Source organism: Sturnira hondurensis, unplaced genomic scaffold (assembly GCF_014824575.4).
Source record: "Sturnira hondurensis isolate 20B ecotype Veracruz unplaced genomic scaffold, ASM1482457v3 Scaffold0021214, whole genome shotgun sequence".
In the NCBI taxonomy this organism is placed as follows: domain Eukaryota; kingdom Metazoa; phylum Chordata; class Mammalia; order Chiroptera; family Phyllostomidae; genus Sturnira; species Sturnira hondurensis.
In genome coordinates, this window is record NW_028093845.1 from 9,690,190 (window position 1) to 9,713,181 (window position 22,992).

The window sequence follows — 22,992 nt, forward strand, 5'->3', positions numbered from 1 at the left end:
GTTGATTTTCATTTCTATACTAGGCAGCTTAGTTGTTCTGGTTTCACAAATGATTAGACTGAGGCTCTCCTAGTTCTCTAGGAAAGCCTTGCTCAAGGCTCCATAAGTTACCCTGACTCAAGAGCCTGTCTTTCCTAAAGCAGAAAAACTCAGCCGTCTGTAGGAGCCAGGCTGATATAATCAGTTTACAGTAAAATACGTAAATAAATAGGATAAAACACATCACCATGAGTGCTTTATTTTAGGCCCAACTACTGTTTTCTGTCTGATGAGGGAGAGATGTTGGGCCAAGAAGGTGCCAGTAGGGAGAAAGCAAGAGGAACGGGAAATTGGAGGCCTCTCTAAATTCAAAGTACAGGTGGGAGGGAGTAAAGAGATGAGAAAAGAAAGAAAGACTGGCTTGGTGCCCTAAACAGGTCCCTGGGTCAAAGCGTTGGAGACATGGAGTGATGGAGAGTGTAGTCAAAGTGAGAGTTGATTATAGCTGAAGAGGAGAGTAGTTGTGACAAATTTCAAGTTTTATCAACTGAAGAGGGAGCTCCTTGGTGTTGAAGATCTGAACTGAGTGGAGGAAGTTGAAGAAGATGTGAACGTAGACACCAAAATTACCGGAGATGATGGCAGGGTGGAGAGGAAGATGAGCTTGGTGCAAATATTTTATACGTTAGCCACAGTAAAGATGCAGCTGTGAATTTCGAAGGAAGATGAAGAAAAATGGTGGTCATGGAGTATTTTTCCCAAAGCAGCAATATAGAGTGAGGTCATTGTAGCCCTTTTACTTTCTGAGTAGGAATAAGTCAAAGGAACAGTACTTGAGGGAGAGGTGATTGGAGGTGGGGTGGGGGGAGTAGTTAGAGGTAAACAGACAAAAGGAGTGCTTGGGATAAAAGTGGAAAATATATGTTGGTGGTGAATAGGATCTAGAAGATGATGACCGACCAGCAGTGAAGTTAATGTGGAGAGGGAGAAGGGCTGAACTGAATGAGAGCGCTCAGGGATTTGCATGGGGAAGGTAGTTTGTATCTTAAAGCAGCCATGTTGTAGAGACAGGTATAGGTATATAGAAATGGATATATGTACGTATATAGGAATAGAGAAACCAAAATATGCTAGGCATGCTAAAGCAGTCACCTCCAAACTTTCTCATCACTGATTAAAAAATGTTTGAACACATTTCCATGTATGAGTATTTATCAACTGTATGCATATGCTACTGTAACTGTATATTAACAGTTTATTTTCAATAAAAAATTAAAAAGAAAATCTAATATTTTTTCTCCTTGTATTCCTCTGTGGAGACCACTGGGCTTGAGTGTTAGTAATTTAGGGCTGGGGTGCGAAGCCTGTTTGGTTTTGTGATTGCAGAAACAGAACTGGCTCCAAGGTTCCAGCTGGATGTTGGTGTTGATAACATGACTTCTGTGGTCTTGTAATGGAGTTGCTGGCCCTGGTCACTAGCCTGGATTGTAAACCTTTAATCTCTGATTATGGAAATGCATGACCGTAAATACTTTGCTTCTCCTTTTTAGCACAGAATTTCCATGTTTCTTAATGGTTTTTCTAGGATATTATAAGGAATAGTCTAAGTATCAACCCTTTGGTCAGTATTTCTTAAAACATTGTTCTGGATAAGTAAACGATTATGCCCCTTAGCTATAAAAAGCTAGGTCAATAGAAAGACTAGGCTGTGTTTCCCTCATGTACTCAGGAAGAAAAGCGATTTTACCTTTTTTATTATGGACATTTTAACGGACAGCTGTTTTCTCCTCAGAATATATATAGTGACCAGCTTCATGAATGAATTTAAAAGCGACCTTTCTGCCCTGACTGGTGTGGCTCAGGGGATTGAGCAGCAGCCTGCGAACCACAGGGTCACCAGTTCAATTCCCAGTCAGGGCACATGCCTGAGTTGTGGGCCAGGTCCCCAGCAGGGGGCGTGCAAGAGGCAACCGCACAGTGATGTTTCTCTCCCTTCTGCCCTTCTCCTCTAAAAACATAAATAATATATTTAAAAAAATAAAAGTAACACTTCTGTACCTATTATTATATATAGGTGGTATATGTATTAATACATTCTTAAGAAATGACCAAGGCTGCTTCTCATTTTTTCATAAATTCTTATTAATATAACTGAAGTAGGTTATTTTTCTTCTCATAGGTGATTCATATATTTTAGTAGAGCACAGAATTTGACAACTATTTTGAGGCTATCGGATAGATATTCAATATCTTCTTGAAAACTTAAAAACAAAGCCTAGAGGTTGTGTGTATGTGTGTGTGTGTTATATGTGTGTGTGTGGTATCAAAGTTGGAGAAGCCTTAGGGGGTAAATAGATGGAGAAGGAACAAATAAAATCCATTTATCCATTTTCAGGCTAAGTTCTCATATGCCAAGATTCAACCTAAAGCAAGTTTTAATGGCTTTATAAACCTCTGAAAATGAAAGATTACTGTGCAATTGCTGACAAACCCTGAACTCCAGCAGTGCAAGCATGTTGCATTATTATAACATTAACCTAAAAGACAGAAGAATAGTCCAAGCCATAGAATATTGATCAAATGATTGAACACAAAGTATACATTTTCATTTTAATAATTCCTTGCCTGGAAGAAATTTGAAAAAGTGACAAGGAGAAGCAGAGCCACAGGAATAGCACTGGTATTGGGGCGGGGCGGGGGACGGACGACTCTTTTAATGTTTTGAAATTTCATAAGTCTTTAATGTATTTCTTGTTTTAAGCTCCTTAGGCCACAGAGCATTACCATACTAAGGGTGTGTATATTGTCATATACACACACATAAATTTTATATATGTAAATTTTACATTTATATGTAAGTATATAAATTATCTATAATTTATTTCATTTATTTCTTTATTTATTTTAGGTAGATATGACACCATCCCTTAGAATCCCTGCTTTTTAAAAATAGGTTAAGGTAATTGCCCTGGCTGGTGTGGCTCAGCAGATTGAGTGCCAGCCTGCAAACAAAAGGGGTGACATTTGGATTCCCAGACAGGGCACATGCCTGGGTTGCAGGCCAGGTTCCAGTTAAGGATGTGCAAGAGGCAACCACACATTGATGTTTCTCTCCCTCTCGTTCTCCCTGCCTTCCCCTCTCTCTAGATATAAATAAATAAAATCTTTAAAAAATAGGGTAAGGCATGAGATACCACAATCTAAATGTGATTCAATGAGATTATCATTAGTATGATATTGAGACATGCAAGATTGGAGATGAGAAATAAGGAGACGAAGATCGGAGGCAAAAGCTGCAGCAGTGCCCTTTTATAGGTCGTTACTTAGTGCATCCTCTAACCATTGGCCTCCTGTGATACCCTGCCCCCACATTAGATCTTTTTTCCCCCCATTGTGGAAATAAGGTTTGAGAAGGCATTTTGATATAAAGTAAACTTGACCTGAACACATCAGGTTCATGTGTACTGAACTGTAAGTGTGTATTTTATTTTAATATATATATAAAATCTTGGGCTGTTTTAGTCTAGAATGCAAAAACAATTTATGTTTTATTAACCATACCAAAGAATAGGAAAAAAGCCATCTTTAATTTATTAAATCAACTTGCAATGGCAAGCTCAAGTCAGGAAAATGTTCCTGTGTTTACAGGATAGTAATATTGTATGCTAAAGGAAGGCTAGTTACTTAGTCCAAGTAAGAAATTTTGATAATACCAGAAAAGGGTTTAAAGGATAATGCTTTAATTTTTTAGAAAACTAGCCAGCAACATTGTATTTTAACAAAATGTCTCTTATGGCTAAGTATCACTAGGTCTTAAAAATGAATGAAAATCATACTTTAACATTTTTCTTAGTATCTATTTTCACAAATTTAGATACCTTTTTCTTCACTGGTTCTTCCTTTGGGTTGTGCGGGGTGGTGGTCACTGATATTTTATGAGAGCTGCTCTCCCCGGGGGTGGGGGAATGTTTGCACATATGTAAGTGTGTATTTTAAATTGGAGTTAGGGAGGGTCTTTGTGGCAGCGGGGAGCTTGTCTGACTTTAAAAGTGGATGTGGATACACAGAAAACTAGTAACATTCTTGCTTCAGGGGAAAAGAACTAGATCTGCTAGTCAGTGTTCAGAAAGAAATTTGCTCCTGTCTGTAATAACAGTTTGGATGTTTTAAATTTTGTATCATGTGCACATTACTTGTTATAAACAAAATAACTTACAGATTTACAATTGACACATCTCTAGATTACCCTCCTTTTTTTTTCTTTCAGGTGTTTGTAATGGCTGCTGCTGTGAACTTGGAACTCGATCCCATTTTTTTGAAAGCACTAGGCTTCTTACATTCAAAGAGTAAGGATTCTGCTGAAAAGCTAAAAGCATTACTTGATGAGTCTTTGGCTCGGGGCATTGATTCAAGTTACCGTCCATCTCAAAAGGTACCTAAGTGAATAAAAAACTTAGAGGCAGTATTGTAAGCTCTGTAGTAGTACAGTGTTAATATTTAGACCGTCATAGAAGTCTCTCTGTCAAAGTAATCTTTTCTGTGGCATGCAGGAACTATATTCTTTCATTTTGTTTTCTTCCTTCAAGCTTTTAGAGAACTATACACTATGTAGAAAAGAAAGCTGGGTGTAGGGATATGCTATTCTACTACTTTATCTGTAGAAAACCCACCCGTTTATGATAAATTTTAATTTTAAATTCTTTATTATCATACTATGTTTTTTTTAAGCTGCTGAATGAAACTGCACCTTGTAATTATCTTCTAATGTTTTAGGGGGGAAAATCATGAAGTAGAAGGTCAGGGATTTTGCAGGGAAATGAATTGAATATGTATAGAAAAATTTAAAGGGAAAAAAAGGCATAGATTAACTATGAGATAGCTCCAATCCTGATTATAACAAAGTGACCAAGCACCTTTTTATTAAAAAAAATAGACATTTTGGAACCAGGCACACCTGTTTTAAATCCCAGCTTCCCTCTTTCTAGTTGTGTGGTAGTAGAAACATGTCCTGAACATTTAGTCTGCCCCAGGTGCTTTTCTGAGTGGTACATGTGTATAATTTTAATTGTGATAGGTATTAATTATTTTCCTCATTTTACAGTAAGGAAATGATTGTACATAGTAGCTTCATTTCATTAGCCTCCTTTTCATTATTAGTAAACTGGGGATAATAAGAACTACCTTGCAAAGTTGTGAAAATAAAAGAGATAAAGTATGTAAGTCACCTAGTGCACTGTGAGTGAGGTACACAGTAGGCTCTTAGTGAATGGTAGTTCATGTTATATTCTCTAATATCTTCTAAGGCATTCTTTTAAACCTTTGTAAACTTCTAGCCCTAGAACTCCCAAGTCACATGGGTCTGTGAACCCAGATACCAAACTGAAAAGGGGAGGAAAAAACTAAATGACCACCCAGTCTAAGCCAAAATCTCAAACTCAAGACAGGGCCAAGTGTCAGGAAGGGACCCAAGTAAATAGCCATCTCTTAGCATTAGCTCTGGTACTTTCAAGACTCTTTATTGTGACCTCATTTTTCTGCCATTCTCATTCTGGTCGGTTCAGTGAGTTCAAGCCACCCAAGTTAATACCACTCTACCAAACACACTGCCAAGATCATCCTGTTTCTAAGTATTGGTGTTTTCCAAATGGGAAAACCCTATTATTACTAAAGGAGCGGTATTTTGAGATTCTAAAACAAAAGGAAGTTTATCTATTAAAGTACAAAAAAAATCGTTGTTATTAAAAAGCCTGCTGCCCTTAGGTTTTTAACTGGAAGTTATTTCTCTTGCTCATTTAGAGAAAATACTCATTGGGGGGAAGCATTAGAAAAAGCACAGGTTCATTTAATTTTAGCCTTTGGCTGAACATTTCTATCTCTAGAATTGTGTGAGAATGATTTATAGCAGAGTTTTTCGAACTTCAGCATTCATAAGAATCACCTGGAAGAAGTAGTCTGCTTATAAACACTAATAGCTGGCTTTTTTAGTGTAGTTCCAACATAAAAATTGTTTAATATTTTTATTTATGTAAATAAGTCAAATGTGAAATAATGAAATTAGAACTTAACTCATCCATTGATGACCTGAGCATCTTCTTTGCTGAATTAGATAATAGTTTTAAATACTGCAAGACTGCATCTTCAATTTCTTACGTTGTAGACGCAATGCACTTTTAGGTTTAATCTGAATTATTAACATTTTAACAATGTTAATAATCTATTAATAAATAATTATTATCATTATTAACAATCTGCGTAAAAAGACATTTTTAAAAGTCTACATGAGTCATCACCAAACTTTCTGAAAAGTGTCAAATAGTAAATATTTTAGGTTTTGTGGGCCGGTTGGTCTTTGTCACAGCTATTTAATTCTGCCATGGTTGCGTGAAGGCAGCCATAGATACAGAGAATACATGCATGAGTGAGTGTTTCTGTGCTCAGATATAACCCTATTTATAAAAATAGCCAGATTTATCCTACAGGCTTTAGCTCTCCAACCCCCAGTTTAGATAATCAGCCCACCAGTAAAGCAAGCCTTGCTACCAGTAAGTCTAAAGCCCATTTCTCATTTCTTCCTTTTCTGTGATAATACTCTTCTGTGATAGTACATAAAACCACATGCCAATGTTTTACTTAGAATAGCAGGGAAATACCGTCCTTTGGGAGAAGGGGTGACAATTACAAGGAGCTGCTATATACATAAACTTTTTATACTGTTAATAATGATAGATGCTAAGTATATATATCAGCAAAACTATAAAGTAAGAATAAGGGTTAGAAGTTTGAAACAAAATGAAAGACTAGCCACAGACTTGGGAGAAGATATTTGTAAATCATGAATCTGATAAACGACTTGTGTCAAGAATCTGTGAACTTTTAAACTTAATAAAACAACAACCCCATTTTTAAAAATGGGCCAAAAATTTTATCATTTTACCAAACAAGATATGTGTATGGTATAAGTAAACACTTAAAATGCTCATATCATTAGTCATTAGGGAAATGTAAATTAAATTTACAATAATATACTAATGTATACCTATTAGAATGTCTAAAATTCAAAAGGTCAGGCATACACCTGTGTTGGTGAGGATGTGAAGGACCTGGGGCTCTCAGGTACCCCTGGTGGAAATGTAAAATGGTGTCCCATTGTGAAATATGGCTTGACAGTTTCTTAAAAAGTTAAAAACCTATACCTACCAAGTGATTCAGCCATTCTACTCCAAGACCTGTACTCTAGGGAAGTGAAAGTGTATTCCTACAAAAGACTTGTACATGAACATTCATAACAACTTACTTATAATAGCACCAAACTTCATACAACCCAAATGCCCATCAGTACATAAATGGATAAATGAATTGTGGTGTAGCCACTCAATGCACCGCTATTCAGCAGTGTAAGGTATGAATTGTTGATATGCTCAGCAAGATGGGTGAATTTCAAAATACATATGCCAAGTGAAAGAGGACAAAAAAAGAGCACATGCTGTATGATTCCATTTATATAAATGTCTAGGAAATACAAACTAATCCATAGTTACATAAAGCAGATAGTGGTTGCTTGACCATTGAAGGGCGTAGTTCCTATAGCATGTATACCTCTAGGAGTGATTACAAAGGGCCGCAAGGAAACTTTGGAGGATGATGCTATTGGTTACAGTGTGGTTTCACAGGTATGATTGATCAAATTTTATGTTTTAAATACATACAGTTTATATGTCAGGTTTTTTTCTCCATAAAGCTGTTTAAAGGAAAGGACATGAGTCACAACATGATGTCTTAATTTTCAACTGAAAATTCTTTGGATTTATAATATATTTCTTTATGATATGTTAGCCTAAATATTTAATTACAGGTATGTTTTGGGGTGTTTTTTTTTTTGAAGATTTTATTTATTTATTTTTAGAACAAGGGGAAAGGAAGGAAAAAGAGAAGGAGAAAAACATCAAATGTGTGGTTGATGTTTGCACACCCCTTACTGGGGACCTGGCCTGCAACCCAGGCATGATCCCTGACTGGGAATCGAACTGGCAGCCCTTTGGTTTCCAGGCCTGCGCTTAGTCCACTGAGCTACACCAGGCAGGGCTACAGATATCCTTTTATTTCAACTTTTAGGATGTGGAGCCACCCAAAACTGCAAGCACAAAAACTATTTCTATTAAGCAGGAGCCCAAAACATCATCCAGTCTTCCTTCTGGCAATAATAATGGCAAGGCTCTCACAACTGAAAAGGTAAAGAAGGAAGCTGAAAAGAGACCTGCTGATAAGGTAAGATTTTGTTTTAATCTGGTAAAAATGCAAAGCAAATTAGCCCATCATTGGCAAGAATCAATATTTTGTGCTTACTTCTTTTATGTAATAGTGGTAAAATGTACATAATAATCATTCAGTAAATATATGTTGGTAATTATAGATGTTGGATTGTTTTTGAAAAATGAGTAAATATACAAGTATTTTTAACTGTTTACTGAAGTCATTGTCAGCAAATACTTGGGCCCTAGGACATGTACTAATTTCAAGTATAAACTTGAATCCATGACTCAAATGTTCTAGATGGAACGGATGACAAGAAAAGATAGAAAAGAGTAAAGTAATAAATAAAGATAGAAAGAATAAAGACTAAAGCATAAATGACTAAATGTGAAATTTGTTACAAAATGGCATGTGCCTTAAAAGGACTGCAAGTAATTCTTGGGTTGTTTATTTCAAATGATTTTTGCACATCATCAATTTTTGAGATATTAGCACTTAGTAGTAAATATGTTAAAAATTTTATAATAACTCCTGCCCTTAAGGTGAGATATATGAGTCCCATATGTTTTTATAGTTTTTCTAAATATTTTGGCTATTTATAAACTTTATTGTATTGTTTTCTGTGCTTTTAAATTTATATAAATGCTATTCATATGTATATATGTGTGTGTGTGTGTGTGTGCGAAATTTTTCTATGTTGATACATGTAGATCTGAACATTTCAGCTACCATATAATATCCAGTTCATAAATAAACCAGTTTAGCGACTCCTCAACTAATGAGCAATTAGCTTATTTACCCCCATTCTCTATTATAGAGAAGTTTCAATAAGCTGTTCTATGCTTACCTCTGCACAAGTGGTGATAGCTGCAGTAGGCTGTATCCCTCTGTAAAAGGTGTCGTGGGACACGTACATCTTCCATTTTACCAGGCAAATTGCTATGCAGAGTGGAGGTACAACACCAAATTTGTACTCTCACCAATAAAGTGTAAGAATTCCAAATTCCAGATTATTTAATTTTTGCCAGTGTAACAGGTATATCTATAACTTTTTTATCTTAAAGATAGGAAACAGAATTTGCTTTGAACTAAATATGGTAATATATAAACTTTGGATAGCTTATTATTCTTTTTAATATATTTCATTTGTATTTTTTATTTTTTTCAATTGTAACTTATACTCAGTATTATTTTATATTACTTTCGGTTGTTCGTCATAGTGGTTAGATAACCATGTACTTTATAAAGTGTTCCCCCCAGTATTTCCAGTGCCCACCTGGCACCATACATAGTTATTACAATATTAATGACTGTATTCCCTATGCTCTATTTACATCCCCCTGACTTTTTTAACTACCAATGTATACTTCTCCATCCCTTCCCCTTTTTCATTCAGCCACCAACCCCTCTCCCTGTGACAACCATAATCTGTTCTCTGTATTTATGAGTCTGTTTCTGTTTTGTTCGTTAGATTCTACATGTTGTTCTTTGGGTTCCACATATAAGTGAAATCATATGGTATTTGTGACTGATTTATTATTTCACTTAACATACTACCCTCTGGGTCCATCCATGCTATTGCAAATAGTATGCCATTTTTATGGCTAATATACCATTGTATGTATGTACCATAGTTTTTTTATCCACTTGTCTATTGATGAGCAGTTGGGTTATTTCCATAATTTGACTATTGTAAATAACACTGCAGTGAACATAGGGATGCATATATTCTTTGAACTAATGTTTTGGATTTCTTCAGCTATATACCCAGAAGTGGAGTTGCTGGGTCCTAAGGCAGTTCCATTTTTTATTGTAGGGGGAAACTTCCATGTTTTCCATAGTGGCTGCACCAATCTGTATTCCCACCACAGTGCACAGGGTTCCCTTTTCTCCACATCCTTGCCAGCACTTGTTTTTTGATTTACTGATGATAGGCATTCTGACTGGTGTGAGGTGATACCTCATTGTGGTTTCAATTTGCATTACTTTGATGATTACTGACATTGACCATCTTTTCATATATCTTTGGCCATCTCCATGTCCTCCCTATAAAAGTGTCCATTCAAGTTCTTTGCCCATTTTATCCCTTATCAGATGTGCCATTAGGTGAATATGTTGTCCTGTTCAGTGAGTTGTCTTTATTTTATTAATGATTTCCTTTGCTGTGTAAAAATCTTTTTAGTTTGATACAATCCTGTTGGTTTATTTTTCTTATGTTTCCCTTACCCAAGGAGACATATTAGAAAAATCCATTTTGAGTTTATTCTTCTATTAGCTGTAAGAAGGTGGTCTAGTGTATTTTTTGCATGTATTTGTCTAGTTTTTCCTACGCCATTTATTGAATAGACTGTCTTTACCTTATTGTATGTTCTTGCTTCCTTCGTTAAATGTTAATTGATCATGTAGGCATGGGTTTATTGCTGGGTTCCCTATTCTGTTTCATTTACTTATGTCTATTTTTAGTCCAGTACCATGCTGTTTTGATTACTATGGCTTTGTAGTATAATTTGATATCACATAGTATGATGCCTGTAACTTCCTTTTTCTTTCTCAAGATTGCTGAGGTTGTTTGGGGTCCTTTTGTAGTTCCATATAAATTTTTGGATTATTTGTTCTAGTTCTGTGAAATACTGTTTTGATATGGATTGAATTCAATCTATAGATGGCTTTGGATAATACAATCATTTTAACAGTGTTCACTCTTGCTATCTGTGAGTATGGTATATGATTCCATTTATTTGTATATTCCTCAGTTTCTTTCTGCAGTATCTTAAAATTCTTTGAGTACATGTCTTTAAATCTTTGGTGAAATGTATTTCTTCTTTCTTTCTTTTTTTTTTAATGCAATCGTGAATTGGGATTTTTTTCCTAGTTTCCCTTTCTGATAGTTCATTATTGGTGTATAAAAATGCAACCAATATCTGGATATTTATTTTGTATACTGCTGCTTCACTGAATTTATTCATCAGTTCTTATGGGTTTTTTGGTGGAAGATTTGGGATTCTCTATATTTTCATGTCATCTGCAAATAATGACAGTTTTACTTCTTTCTTTCTCTTGGATGCCTTTTTTTTCTCTTGATTGCTGTGGCTGGGACTTTCAATATTAAGTTTAATAAAAGTGGTGAAAGTGGACATTCTGTCTTGTTCCTGATCTTAAGGAAAATGCTTTTAGTCTTTCCCCATTGATTGATACTAACTGTGGATTTGCCACATATGGCCTTTGCTGTGTCGAGACACACGTCCCCTCTATTTCCACTTTGCTGAGAGTTTTTATAAGTGGGTGCTGAATTTTGTCAGAAACTTTTTTCTGCGTCTATTTATAGAATCATATTTTTATCTTTCATTTTTTTATGCTTAGTAGTTCATAATTTAAAATATTTAAGGTAAAAATAGTCTTAATAATGCTATGGCTTTTCAATTGAAAATGTATCACAGGGGGGAAAAAGGTCAGTGTAAGTAAATTCCTTGAACTTCCAGAATTCTTTAATGGTGAAAGGAGTACAAAAAAAAAAAAAAAAACCAAAAAACAGATATGGACTAAACTGTTCTGATTCATTTATTTGGAAAACTTTGCTGGGTTTCTTTTAACATACTGATTATGAATGTACATATCTTTACTGTGTATATCTGCCCCTAACTTTGTAAAAATATCTATCAAGTGGACTTAGTCATTGCACCTTGTCTGTCTTGTCTCTTAGTTATTTCAAGTTTATTATAACATGTTACTTTCTGATTGGGTACTTTTTATAGATGAAATCAGATACCACGGAAGGAGTTGATATTCCAAAGAAACCTAGATTAGAGAAAACAGAAGCACGGTCCTCTCCCATTACCGTGCAAACCAGCAAGGATTTAGCTATGGCTGACCTTTCCAGTTTTGAGGAGACCAGTGCTGATGATTTTGCCATGGAGATGGGATTGGCCTGTGTTGTTTGTAGGTAAGTTGTATCTTGCTATACATTCTTTTGTTTCTTTCTAAAGAGCAAACAACTAAACAAAAAAAAAGGCAAACCAATTATTGAGTGTTTTTTATTTTGTTTTTATTATTTGTAGGTGGGTAGGAGATAAGTAGATTGTTCCCTGTGAACTGCCCATACAGCAATTTAACTTCTTGACAATTGTTCAACATTTTATTTTCCTGACTGGGGCCCCTTTAATCTGTTATGTTGTACTAATATTTTCTGCATTCTTGGGTTGTAGAGAGAAAGAAATCATTGCTTTATTCTTTAGTGAGGAAGAGTCTATTTAGCAGACTCAAGTTACTTTCATCCTTCTTTTTCAGGAAGTCTGTGTTGCTTTTTTCATCTCCTGAATGATGAGTAATACTTACAAAGTAAACTGCTATATATGACTTCTTAAAACATCATTAAATCTTTTCCTAAGGATAATGGGATGAAATAAATGGGTTGTGCAGGTTACTCTGAGTGTTGTTTTAAAACATTGATACATAGGTATAAAACATAGATAAAGTATGCTTATATACAGCAGTATACACATCTTTAAGGATAAGTGTTTTCAATATTTTCTGGTAGACAGAAGACGGATTTCTGGGTTGTACACCTGAAACTTGTATAATGTAATCAAACAAGTTTACCCCAATAAATCTACTTAAGTTTTTTTGAAAATCAGAATGATTAGATTTTAAGCTTTTTTCATGCCATGGGGTATATTTTTAATTGTTAATGGCTTTCACTGCCTAGCACAACAGAAAAGATTACCATCTTTGTTATAGTTCTCTTCATGAAAATGTTAAATTCTACAATATTAGGGCTGAGTAAATAACTATAAAGTTTTATGCACTTTATTTTTTATTTTTAAGTGATATTGGGATTTTTTTAACTTTTACTTATTTTTAGATAGAGGGGAAAAGAGAGAGGTAAAAGAGAAACATCGATCAGTTGCCTCTCCTATGCACCCTGCCTGGGGACCAAACCCGCAACCCAGGGCGTGTGCCCTGACCGGGAATGGAACCAACAACTGCTTGTTTTGCAGGCCAACACCCACCCAATTGAGCCGCACCAGTCAGGCCAACTTTTGTGAACCTTAGACCCATCCATGTTATATGTACTTCTGAACGGGATCGTTTTTTAGAGCGTCATTGTTTTCACATATATTTACTTCAACCTTTATCTGCTGCAAAGGTTATTATTTTTAAATAAAGAAATAAAGATGCTAAAATAGTAATGGAGAGAGAACTAGTACTATAACCTTCCGTCAAAAAACTTACTATTATACTCTGGTTTCTCTTCAGATCGTATAAATCTTTCGCCTATTACTAAAGAAAGCTTACTATGATGGTCTAAGGTTATGATGATTGCTTTTGTGCTATTGGAATTTATACTTTTTTTGATACACATTTTGCTACGTTCTATTCAATTGATAAAACATTTATGTATGCCCTGTCTGGAGTAGCTCAGTGGATTAAGCATGGGCTGTGAACCAAAGTGTCGCCGGTTTGATTCACAGTCAGGGCACATACCTGGGTTGTGGGCCAACTCCCAACTTGGGGGCACACGAGAGGCAACCACACATTGATGTTTCTCTCTAAGTATAAATAAAAATAAAATCTTAAAAAAACATTTATGTATGGAACACCCTTTGTACAGTCATGTGCTGGGTACCTTATGTTATGTCCAGGTTTCACCTTTAGGCAACTCATATATCAATGGGGAAGATAGATCAACATGTAGGTAACAAATATAAAGGAGTTAATAGAGGTTCAAAGAAGGTGTTATCAAGTCACTTACCTTCTGGGAGAGAAAGAAATAGTGCAAGAGAAAGACAAGGAGAATATTGCCAAATTTTATTACTGAGGCACCTTATATATTTATTAGTGATTGAGCATAACTTAAAAGAAATGAAGTCTTTGTATAGCCTACATCTTAGGGTTTTTTATTTTGCTCTTTTGTTTTCTGGAGTTTTTAGTCATCTTTAACATATCAAACTTTCCCAGAACAACCCTAAAATGGCTTTAAATTGTTTCATTCATTCAAATAAGTGCAATGTTTACTGTGTTATTTTCTTAGGCAAATGACAGTGGCATCTGGTAATCAGTTAGTAGAATGTCAGGAGTGCCATAATCTCTACCACCAAGATTGCCACAAGCCCCAGGTGACAGACAAGGAGGTGAATGACCCTCGCCTCGTGTGGTATTGTGCCCGATGTACCAGACAGATGAAAAGAATGGTAGGAATGGTTTTTGTTGACATGGCTTTTCAAAATAAAAATTTGAACTATTGCAGTATTGAAAAAGTAAATCATTTAAGTTTATTGTTTGTTTGTGTATATTGTATATATATTTGATTTATGTATCTATGCTTAAAGACCAGACTGTAATATGCATTTTTCTCTGTTCAGTTTTTACCTCATTCTAATATAGATAAACAGAATCAAGGCCCATAAAATCTGAATATTTTTACTAGTATTCCAGTGTGTTTCTAAACATTTAAAAATACTATAATGTGCTATGGGAAATTGTGAGAAACAAAGTCCCCGTTTTTGAAGAGTCTGGTAGAAAAATATTAAAAATGTCTATTCCTGAGTGAGCTCAAACCACCAAACTTACAGTTGTGTGCAAGGGCAGTGTTTGTATGTGCATCGCTGTCTTTGTATCTGTGTTTCTCTATTACTTGTTCCTTCTCGTTGTCCTGGAGGGACCACTTGTGCTGCTTTCCCAATGTACTTGCTTTGTGTGCAGCTCACTAAAATAACTGCCTTTAATGTCAGACTGAAACATGATTTCATGTGTTATATTGGATAGTTTTCTAACTTTCATTTAAAAAGTAGATAAATGAGCTTCATCATTTTCCTTTTAAAGAAATCAAGTTGTTATTTACTTTGGTAACTTCTTTAATTCCCCCATCCCTTGTCTTCTGACTTAGATTAGGGACTCTTAATAAGAGCTCTCATGTTTGTTAAATTAATTTCTACATAAATTTTTCTGACCAAATACATCTTTTTAAAGCCATAAGTACTTAGTTAATAGTGCAAAACCAAGATATCTGTTTTACTTTTTAATCAGTTAAATCAGAAATAAGAAATGCTTTTTCTTACTCCTCTGAAAAGTAGTAAATTTTTAGTACTAGTAATACTTTTTCATAGGACATTTCTGTGACAAGGTACAGGTATTTCTGCTCAGCCTGATTTTTATTTAGTTTATTATTTAAAATAACCCTCAAGGACCTCAAGCAAAGTGATTAAGGGTGTGCAGTACAGTGCCTTCCGGGGCACTGACAGATGTAGTCACTAAGAATTAGTAATAGAATAACTAATTGGTGACAGTAATAGTCTTTCTTTATATATCCTTAAAGTTTTATATTTTATTTCAGTGTCTCTTAATAAAGCAGGCACAGTTCTTTTCTAAGTCCCCCACCCCTATTTTTTATTACTTCTTTTACACCAAATCTATATTTATAGTTCTTACTCTTTCTGGAGTGAATTTTGGTAGCTGATCAGGTATCCTTCAGTTACTTTAACACCTCTAAAATTAAAAATGTTTTCTTTTCCACTCAGTTTTGCCCCCAATTGCCTCTGCTTATATCCTCTTCCTCCTTGCACTAATTTCTCCACTAGGTCAGGTTCTATAGTACACATTATTATAGAAAGTCCTAGATAAGAATGTTGTAATAGCGTGTGTCAGGGGCAAAGGTCATTCTTTGGTTCTGTAATTTTCTCTCTACCAGGAAATGGGCTTTGCCTCAGCACTAGGTAAGAGACTCACACGACTTACTGCGGTGGTTCTCAATCCAAGGTAATAACATACCCCTCCTCAGCAGCATTTAGGAATATGTGGTGCTTGTGCTTGCTGCTTTCCTGGCAGTCGTTGCCCTGAATAGAGAATTATGTACATTCTTGAGTGTGTGAGGCAGTCACTCAATGAAAAATTATAGTGCCTTTGTTGAGCAACAGAGTCAGTGGTAATATCCTGATGCTCTCAACTAGTACTACTAACAAACGGCAAAGACTTCTGGGTATTTCTTACTCAACTTCTAAGACGTCTGGGTGAAATAAGAGAAAGCAGAAGATACAGACATGCTCTCTTAGGTGGAGGTCCTTTTAGGGTTTCAGTGGTGACGAATCTTCGTCTGCTAAAGCAGGCACAGCGGTCTTCAGAGTCTAACTGCTGGAATAGTAGATGTGGGTGGAGAGAAGTGTAAATGGAAAGCCATGGTTATAGAACCTGTATTTCTGATTTATTCTGAGGGCTACAGTCTCATAACGTGGTTTTGCAATAGAGAGTAAGATGGCCTTCCTTTTCTGCTGGTAAGAGATGTTTTACCACAGATAATATTCCAGCATTCTTAATAGTGTTTTTGATCTGAATATTACTTCATAAATGATGTTTGAAAGTAGGTGCACTTTCATGTAGAAAGGATGTGATATAAAAATGGAAATGAATTGAGATGTTAAGGACCAAAATTATAAATAATACAGTAAGCCATAGCAAAAGAAGATTCTAGAAGAAGGTACAAACAAGGATAAAACAGTCTATATTCAAACCTCCAGAAATGGGAACAAATTATTAATAAATTTCTTAAATGACCTTATTAGGATTGTCAGAGAAAATGGAAATGCTTGGAGCACTTTTGCCATTTGGTATGGATGTATTCCTTATCCTTTGGATAAGACTCCTTATCCTTTGTAAATAATTACAATGAATAAATAGTAACTATTATTGTCAGCACTCAGCATATTTCAGATACTGTGCTAAACTATTATATAATTGTAATTCATTCCTATAATCCACATTTGAAACAAGCGGTAAAAGTATGTAGTTATAAAACAGGAGAAATTAATTATTGGTCAAAATAAAACTGAATATACTTGTAAAGGAATAGTGAATACAAATTCCTCTTTGATAACATAGAAATTTGTATTTGTGAACTTTCTCTAAGAATTCAGTGTACCTAGTTCTACAGTGCAGAAATACCTCAAAAAGCTTCATCATTTATCACTAATAGGTTTTTTTCTCCTAGTCTGTATTTAAAACCATGTAATTGAACTAAACTACCTTTTAACTTATTCTCAGTTACTCAGAGTCTTAGGCCTGAACCCCAGGAAGAAAACTAGTAAATCTTGGCCCAACCATAATTTTTTTAAAATGTACTTCATTACAGTTACAAATAGTCTGTGATTTTCCTTTGTTAAAAAAACAATTAGGATTGTCTTGTTAAAATTGGTATTTAATCCATCCTAATCTGCATAATTTCTACAGATATTATTATCTTTACTGTTCAGAAACTAATAAAATGTATAAAAACATTAATATGATGATAAAAATAATTCCTGCAAGTCTATATTTTTAGTGTGATCACAATATTTTTTAAAGTTCAACTATAGTTCAACTAAATGAAGAGTACTGTGATAGACTTTTTATTGTCTTTTTCTGTAGTCAAATAAGATTTTGTAACTAATTTAATCCTAATTGATTTTTACAGGCTCAAAAAACTCAGAAACCACCACAGAAACCAGCCCCCACAGTTGTTTCTGTAGCTCCCGCTGTCAAAGACCCACTGGTTAAGAAACCAGAAACGAAACTCAAACAAGAGACAACTTTTCTAGCATTTAAGAGAACAGAAGTCAAGGTATAGTACATTTATTCTTTTAAAGATTATCTAAGATTTCATTTTTATTTTAAATTAGTTGACTAGACAGTAGTAACTTGAAAAAATTAATGAGGAACTTTATATACTAATTGGCCGTATGTTGGAAGATAAGATTGCATTACTATTAATGTTAGGTAGAAAGGGAACATTTATACAGTTATTTAATCTCTGTGCTGTTTCTCCTCTCATCACAATTAGGAACTGTCCATGAGCACTGCAAGTTGGCATTCTTTACCATTTCTATGTAGTCAGACACTTATCTCTGTCAGGAATTTGATTTGAATTCTAAATACCCCTGCCTTCAGGGCCAACAATTTTGCTCCTCATATTACTTGTGCTGATTGGCCCCCTAGCCTTTTCGTCCCTACCCATTGGCTGTTGAAGAAGTTTTCTTGTTTTCTCTAACTTTTTTTCTTTAATTATTGTGAGTTTCTCTGGTACCTACCTCTATACTTAGGGGCCAGATTTATTTACTGAGAGTAGCACTTTTCTCGTTCACAGGTTTGCATCCTTAATTCATAGTACGTTATTTTTAATATCTTGGCATTTTGTCATGGAACAAAATATTTTTGTAGTCTAACTTTATAACAAAATGAATGTTTTTCCTGAGTTACACATTGTAATTTTAAGCAGAGTACCAAAGATGAAAGAAAAAAACATTAGCCCCAAATTTTCAGAGGATGACCCCAGAAAATTCTAAAGTTGACTATATAATTCTCACTGACTGTAAGTAACAAAGATCAAGAACTTTGGGGCAGTGATAAAGAACGTAAATGTGAAGTACTCTTGAGAAAGATACTAATTATTTTCATTTTTGATCATTTTTAAGATTTAATTTACTAGGAAGAGTTGATATCCAAGTGCTATTTATTATTGATTTGTAACATAGAAACGTGGTGAATTGAAATAGAAGAATGATTTATTGAAAATGATTAGAGTTGCTGTGTTCTATAGCTAAGTCACTTTTAGGTAGATTATTATACAAACCTGTTACTACTAAAGTTTATTTTTAGGGAATCCAATATGACATCGTTTTATGGCAGAGCAATTAAGGCCTTGGCTCTCCTGTTTGCTCCGCTTTCGAGGATTTGGTGTGTTTGTGATAAAAGTGAATACATTTTTGTACTTTGTGAAATACCGTTCTCATATAAAGAGCAAATGGCATTCTTACTAGGATAATGGACAAGAAAATGTATATGGTTAAAAAACAGTTGGAAAATTTATGCATTGAAGTAGTAAGGAATTACTTGGTGTCCATCATNAGGAAGAGTTGATATCCAAGTGCTATTTATTATTGATTGGTAACATAGAAACGTGGTGAATTGAAATAGAAGAATGATTTATTGAAAATGATTAGAGTTGCTGTGTTCTATAGCTTAGTCACTTTTAGGTAGATTACTATACAAACCTGTTACTACTAAAGTTTATTTTTAGGCAATCCAATATGACATCGTTTTATGGCAGAGCAATTAAGGCCTTGGCTCTCCTGTTTGCTCCGCTTTCGAGGATTTGGTGTGTTTGTGATAAAAGTGAATACATGTTTGTACTTTGTGAAATACCGTTCTCATATAAAGAGCAAATGGCATTCTTACTAGGATAATGGACAAGAAAATGTATATGGTTAAAAAACAGTTGGAAAATTTATGCATTGAAGTAGTAAGGAATTACTTGGTGTCCATCATTTGTGTTATTTTACACAAGTGTCCTCGTGGTATAGTAAGCCGTCTGCTGTTTGTTCGAAAAGCACTACTGGTAGCAGCAAGCCATTGAACTAAAATGCCATACACACAGAACCCGCTTTCTCATTTGTACTTCATAAGTGTTGGTCTTTTTAATTACTTCAGATGGGTTTTCTTTTGTGAAGTCTGTTGAAAGATGATCTAGCTATATGGTAGATGTTTTATGTTTAACAAAAAGAAAAGGAAAAAAATTTAGATCTTTCAGACTGATCATTGAAAGTTTACTACACCTGTGTCCTTTTGCTTCCTTGACCTTCTCGTTACGTGTATTCACTTCTGTAGATATTCAACTTATGTGGTTTATCTTCTCTGGATAAACTTATAAGTAGTTATTTATGATGTTATTGTAAAAAACCCTATCACTTTCAGAACATGTGAACAAAAATCTAGATTCCTCCTCTTAAAAAGTAAAAATCTCCAAGTATTCTATTTTGATTACTTTTCACATTGGTTAAAACATTCTGCATGTACAGAATGTATTAAAGGCTACTTTATGGAAACTGGATATACTTTAGATATTATAACTACATTTCAAAGTAAGATACTGCTTGTAATGCTTTATTTTTTACCTATGTATAAATTTAACACTTGGGAATCTTCTTAAGAATATGAAGGTAGAAAGAGGGCTAGTGGGCAGTTCAGTTCCTGATTAATTTAAACAGCCCAGATGTGAAGGTGAACAATTACTGTACTTGTGTGAGAGCTGTGTTACTTATGTAGTGACTTTGTTATCTCTGTTAGCTTTTGACTGGCCAAGAAAGTTAATTAGAGAAATTGAAGTGTTAACCTTTACAAATACATTGAGGAGTGAGTCAGACCTTCCCAAAATGGCATTGTACAGCTTATAAAGCTGTGGATAAAAATCCTTTAGACAGAAGCAGGGATACCTTATGTGACGGTTTCAGTGAAAACATGGGCAAGTAGTGAAAATAAAGTCGTGAGACCTTTTTAATGTATCACCGAAGTTGTACAATTCCAAGTAGTTAACATTGCATATCTGTATGTATTTTACAGTACAGTAACTGTTTCTAAGAGTGAATTCTGCTTTTGAAATTATCCATAAGTCATTTGGAACAAAGTCTAAAGAATTAGATGTTTTTACTGAGCTAGATAATACCTTTTGGGGTGAATACAAGTTAAAGCATTAAATCTGATTTTCTGATATGGCTTAAAACTGAATGTAAAAGCAGTTCTCAAAAAGGAACTACATCAGTGGAACAAGAATACGTAGTTAACATTGCATATCTGTATGTATTTTACAGTACAGTAACTATTTCTAAGAGTGAAATCTACTTTTGAAATTATCCATAAGTCATTTGGAACAAAGTCTAAAGAATTAGATGTTTTTACTGAGCTAGATAATACCTTTTTGGGTGAAAACAAGTTAAAGCATTATATCTGAGTTCTCAAAAAGGAACTACATCATTGGAACAAGAATATGGCATTCCCAAATTTCTGCTTTGGAAGTGGTAGATCCCATTAGCTATGGATAAGGTGTTTTTTTTTCTTTTTAATTGTTGTTCCAGTACAGTTTTTTGCCCTTTACCCCCATCCCAGCCCACCTCCCCCCACCGCCGGCCCTCCCCACCTCCCTCCCATCTCCATCCCCCTCTTGTTATTATCCCTGTGTCCTTTATATTAGTTCCCTCAAACCCTTCCTCCCCTTCCCCTGAAATTCTCTCCCCTCTCCCCTCTCCCCTCTCTCCTCTGGTTACTGTCATCCTGTTCTCAATTTCAGTGTCTTTGGTTATATTTATTGATAAGTTTTGTTGTCATTTTTTTTCCAGATCAGTTTTATAAGAACTTAATTTTAATGTTGTGATTTAAATTTCCCAAGTCATTACTTTTGTATAAAAAGTCCAGCAATTAAACTTGTTACGTATTTCAGAATATTATTTTAGGTGTTAATTGTATTTGGCTTTAATGTAATAAATATGTATCTTCTTTTTCATTTTTTAGACATCCCCGGTTATTTCAGGAAATTCTTCTAGTACCAGTGTTTCCTCTTCAGCGACTAGTGGACTGACTGCATGGGCAGCTTTTGCTGCCAAAACTACTTCTGCCGGTCCATCCACAGCAAAATTGAGTTCAACAGCCCAAAACAATAGTGGGAAACCTGCTACCTCATCAGCGAACCAGAAGCCTGTAGGTTTGACTGGCCTGGCAACATCATCCAAAGGTGGAATAGGTTCCAAATTGGGTGCCGGTAACAACACCTCACCCACTGTACCGTTGAAACCACCTCCACCTCTGACTCTGGGCAAAACTGGCCTTAGTCGCTCAGTCAGTTGCGACAATGTTAGCAAGGCCGGTCTCCCTAGTCCAAGTAGTCTAGTTCCAGGAAGCAGCAGCCAACTGAGTGGGAACGGGAACAGTGGGGCATCCGGGCCTAGTGGAAGTACCTCCAGCAAAACCGCCTCAGAGTCCGGCAGCTCTTCCTCGGCATCCCTTAAAGGTCCAACTTCCCAAGAATCACAGCTCAATGCCATGAAGCGATTACAGATGGTCAAGAAGAAAGCTGCCCAGAAGAAGCTCAAGAAGTAGTGTGGTTGAGTGGGTATTAATGTCATGTTACCCTAGAGAGTAAAATCTTACTGTAGGACATAAATTGTAATATACTAACTATAATTTAATAAAAATCTTCATAATGAAATGTCTCTTATTTCTTACCTTAAAATGCTAAATTTTATTTAGAAAGACTTGGACATCTTTATTTTAAATCTCTTTAACAGTTTTGTTTTAACAGTTTCCATGGTATTGGAAAACAGTAATTATAATAGCTAATTCTTGATGAGAACTTCCAGGTTTCCAGAAGACTGAAAGCATATGTAAATTAAAACAAAACAAAACAAAAAAAGCCCGAAGTAGTTTGTGTGTCCTCCAGCAAAGCCCCGAGAATTGATTCTGCTGAGGACGGTGCCTTCCAAGGTGGCAGGAACGGCCCACTATAAAGTGTCCTGCTTCCCCCGAAATCTTCCTCCTAATTAGTGTCAGTCTCCAGCTTCATCTCAATTGATCCCACGCCAGTATGTCATCTCTCTTCAAAATGAATTTTTCATAATTGATTCTTGTTACTCTGTATTGTATCTTTACCTTTTTATCACCTTATATGAACGATCTTTTTCAATAGGTTGTGATCTACCATGCCCTTTTTAAGATTTTTATTTTTTATTTTTAGAGACAGGGGAAGGGAGGGACAAAGAGGGGAGAGAAATATCAATATGAGAGAGAAACACTGATCCATTGCCTCTCATGCGTGCCCCTGCAGGACCAGAACCACAACCCAGGCATGCACCCTGACCGGAAATCAGCCTGGCGACCTCTCATTTTGCCGGACAGCACTCAGCCAACAGCTACACCAGTCAGGGCTACCATGTCCTTGCAATGCAACGCTTTTCTCACATGCCCACATCTCCT

At 35.3% G+C, this 22,992-nt stretch overlaps 1 protein-coding gene across 1 annotated transcript in view; it reads left to right on the plus strand.

The window, feature by feature from the left end:
- The window catches only part of INTS12 (integrator complex subunit 12), a 29,241-nt gene extending 7,013 nt beyond the window's left edge, over nt 1-22,228 (plus strand). The window contains exons 2-7 of the mRNA XM_037031853.1: nt 4,247-4,411; nt 8,092-8,244; nt 11,982-12,169; nt 14,258-14,417; nt 17,669-17,815; nt 21,535-22,228. Of these exons, the coding sequence (XP_036887748.1) occupies nt 4,256-4,411; nt 8,092-8,244; nt 11,982-12,169; nt 14,258-14,417; nt 17,669-17,815; nt 21,535-22,119 (1,389 nt within the window). The 5' untranslated portion in view covers nt 4,247-4,255 and the 3' untranslated portion in view covers nt 22,120-22,228. The remainder of the gene's footprint in view (nt 1-4,246; nt 4,412-8,091; nt 8,245-11,981; nt 12,170-14,257; nt 14,418-17,668; nt 17,816-21,534) is intronic.
- Nucleotides 22,229-22,992: the final 764 nt, after the last annotated feature.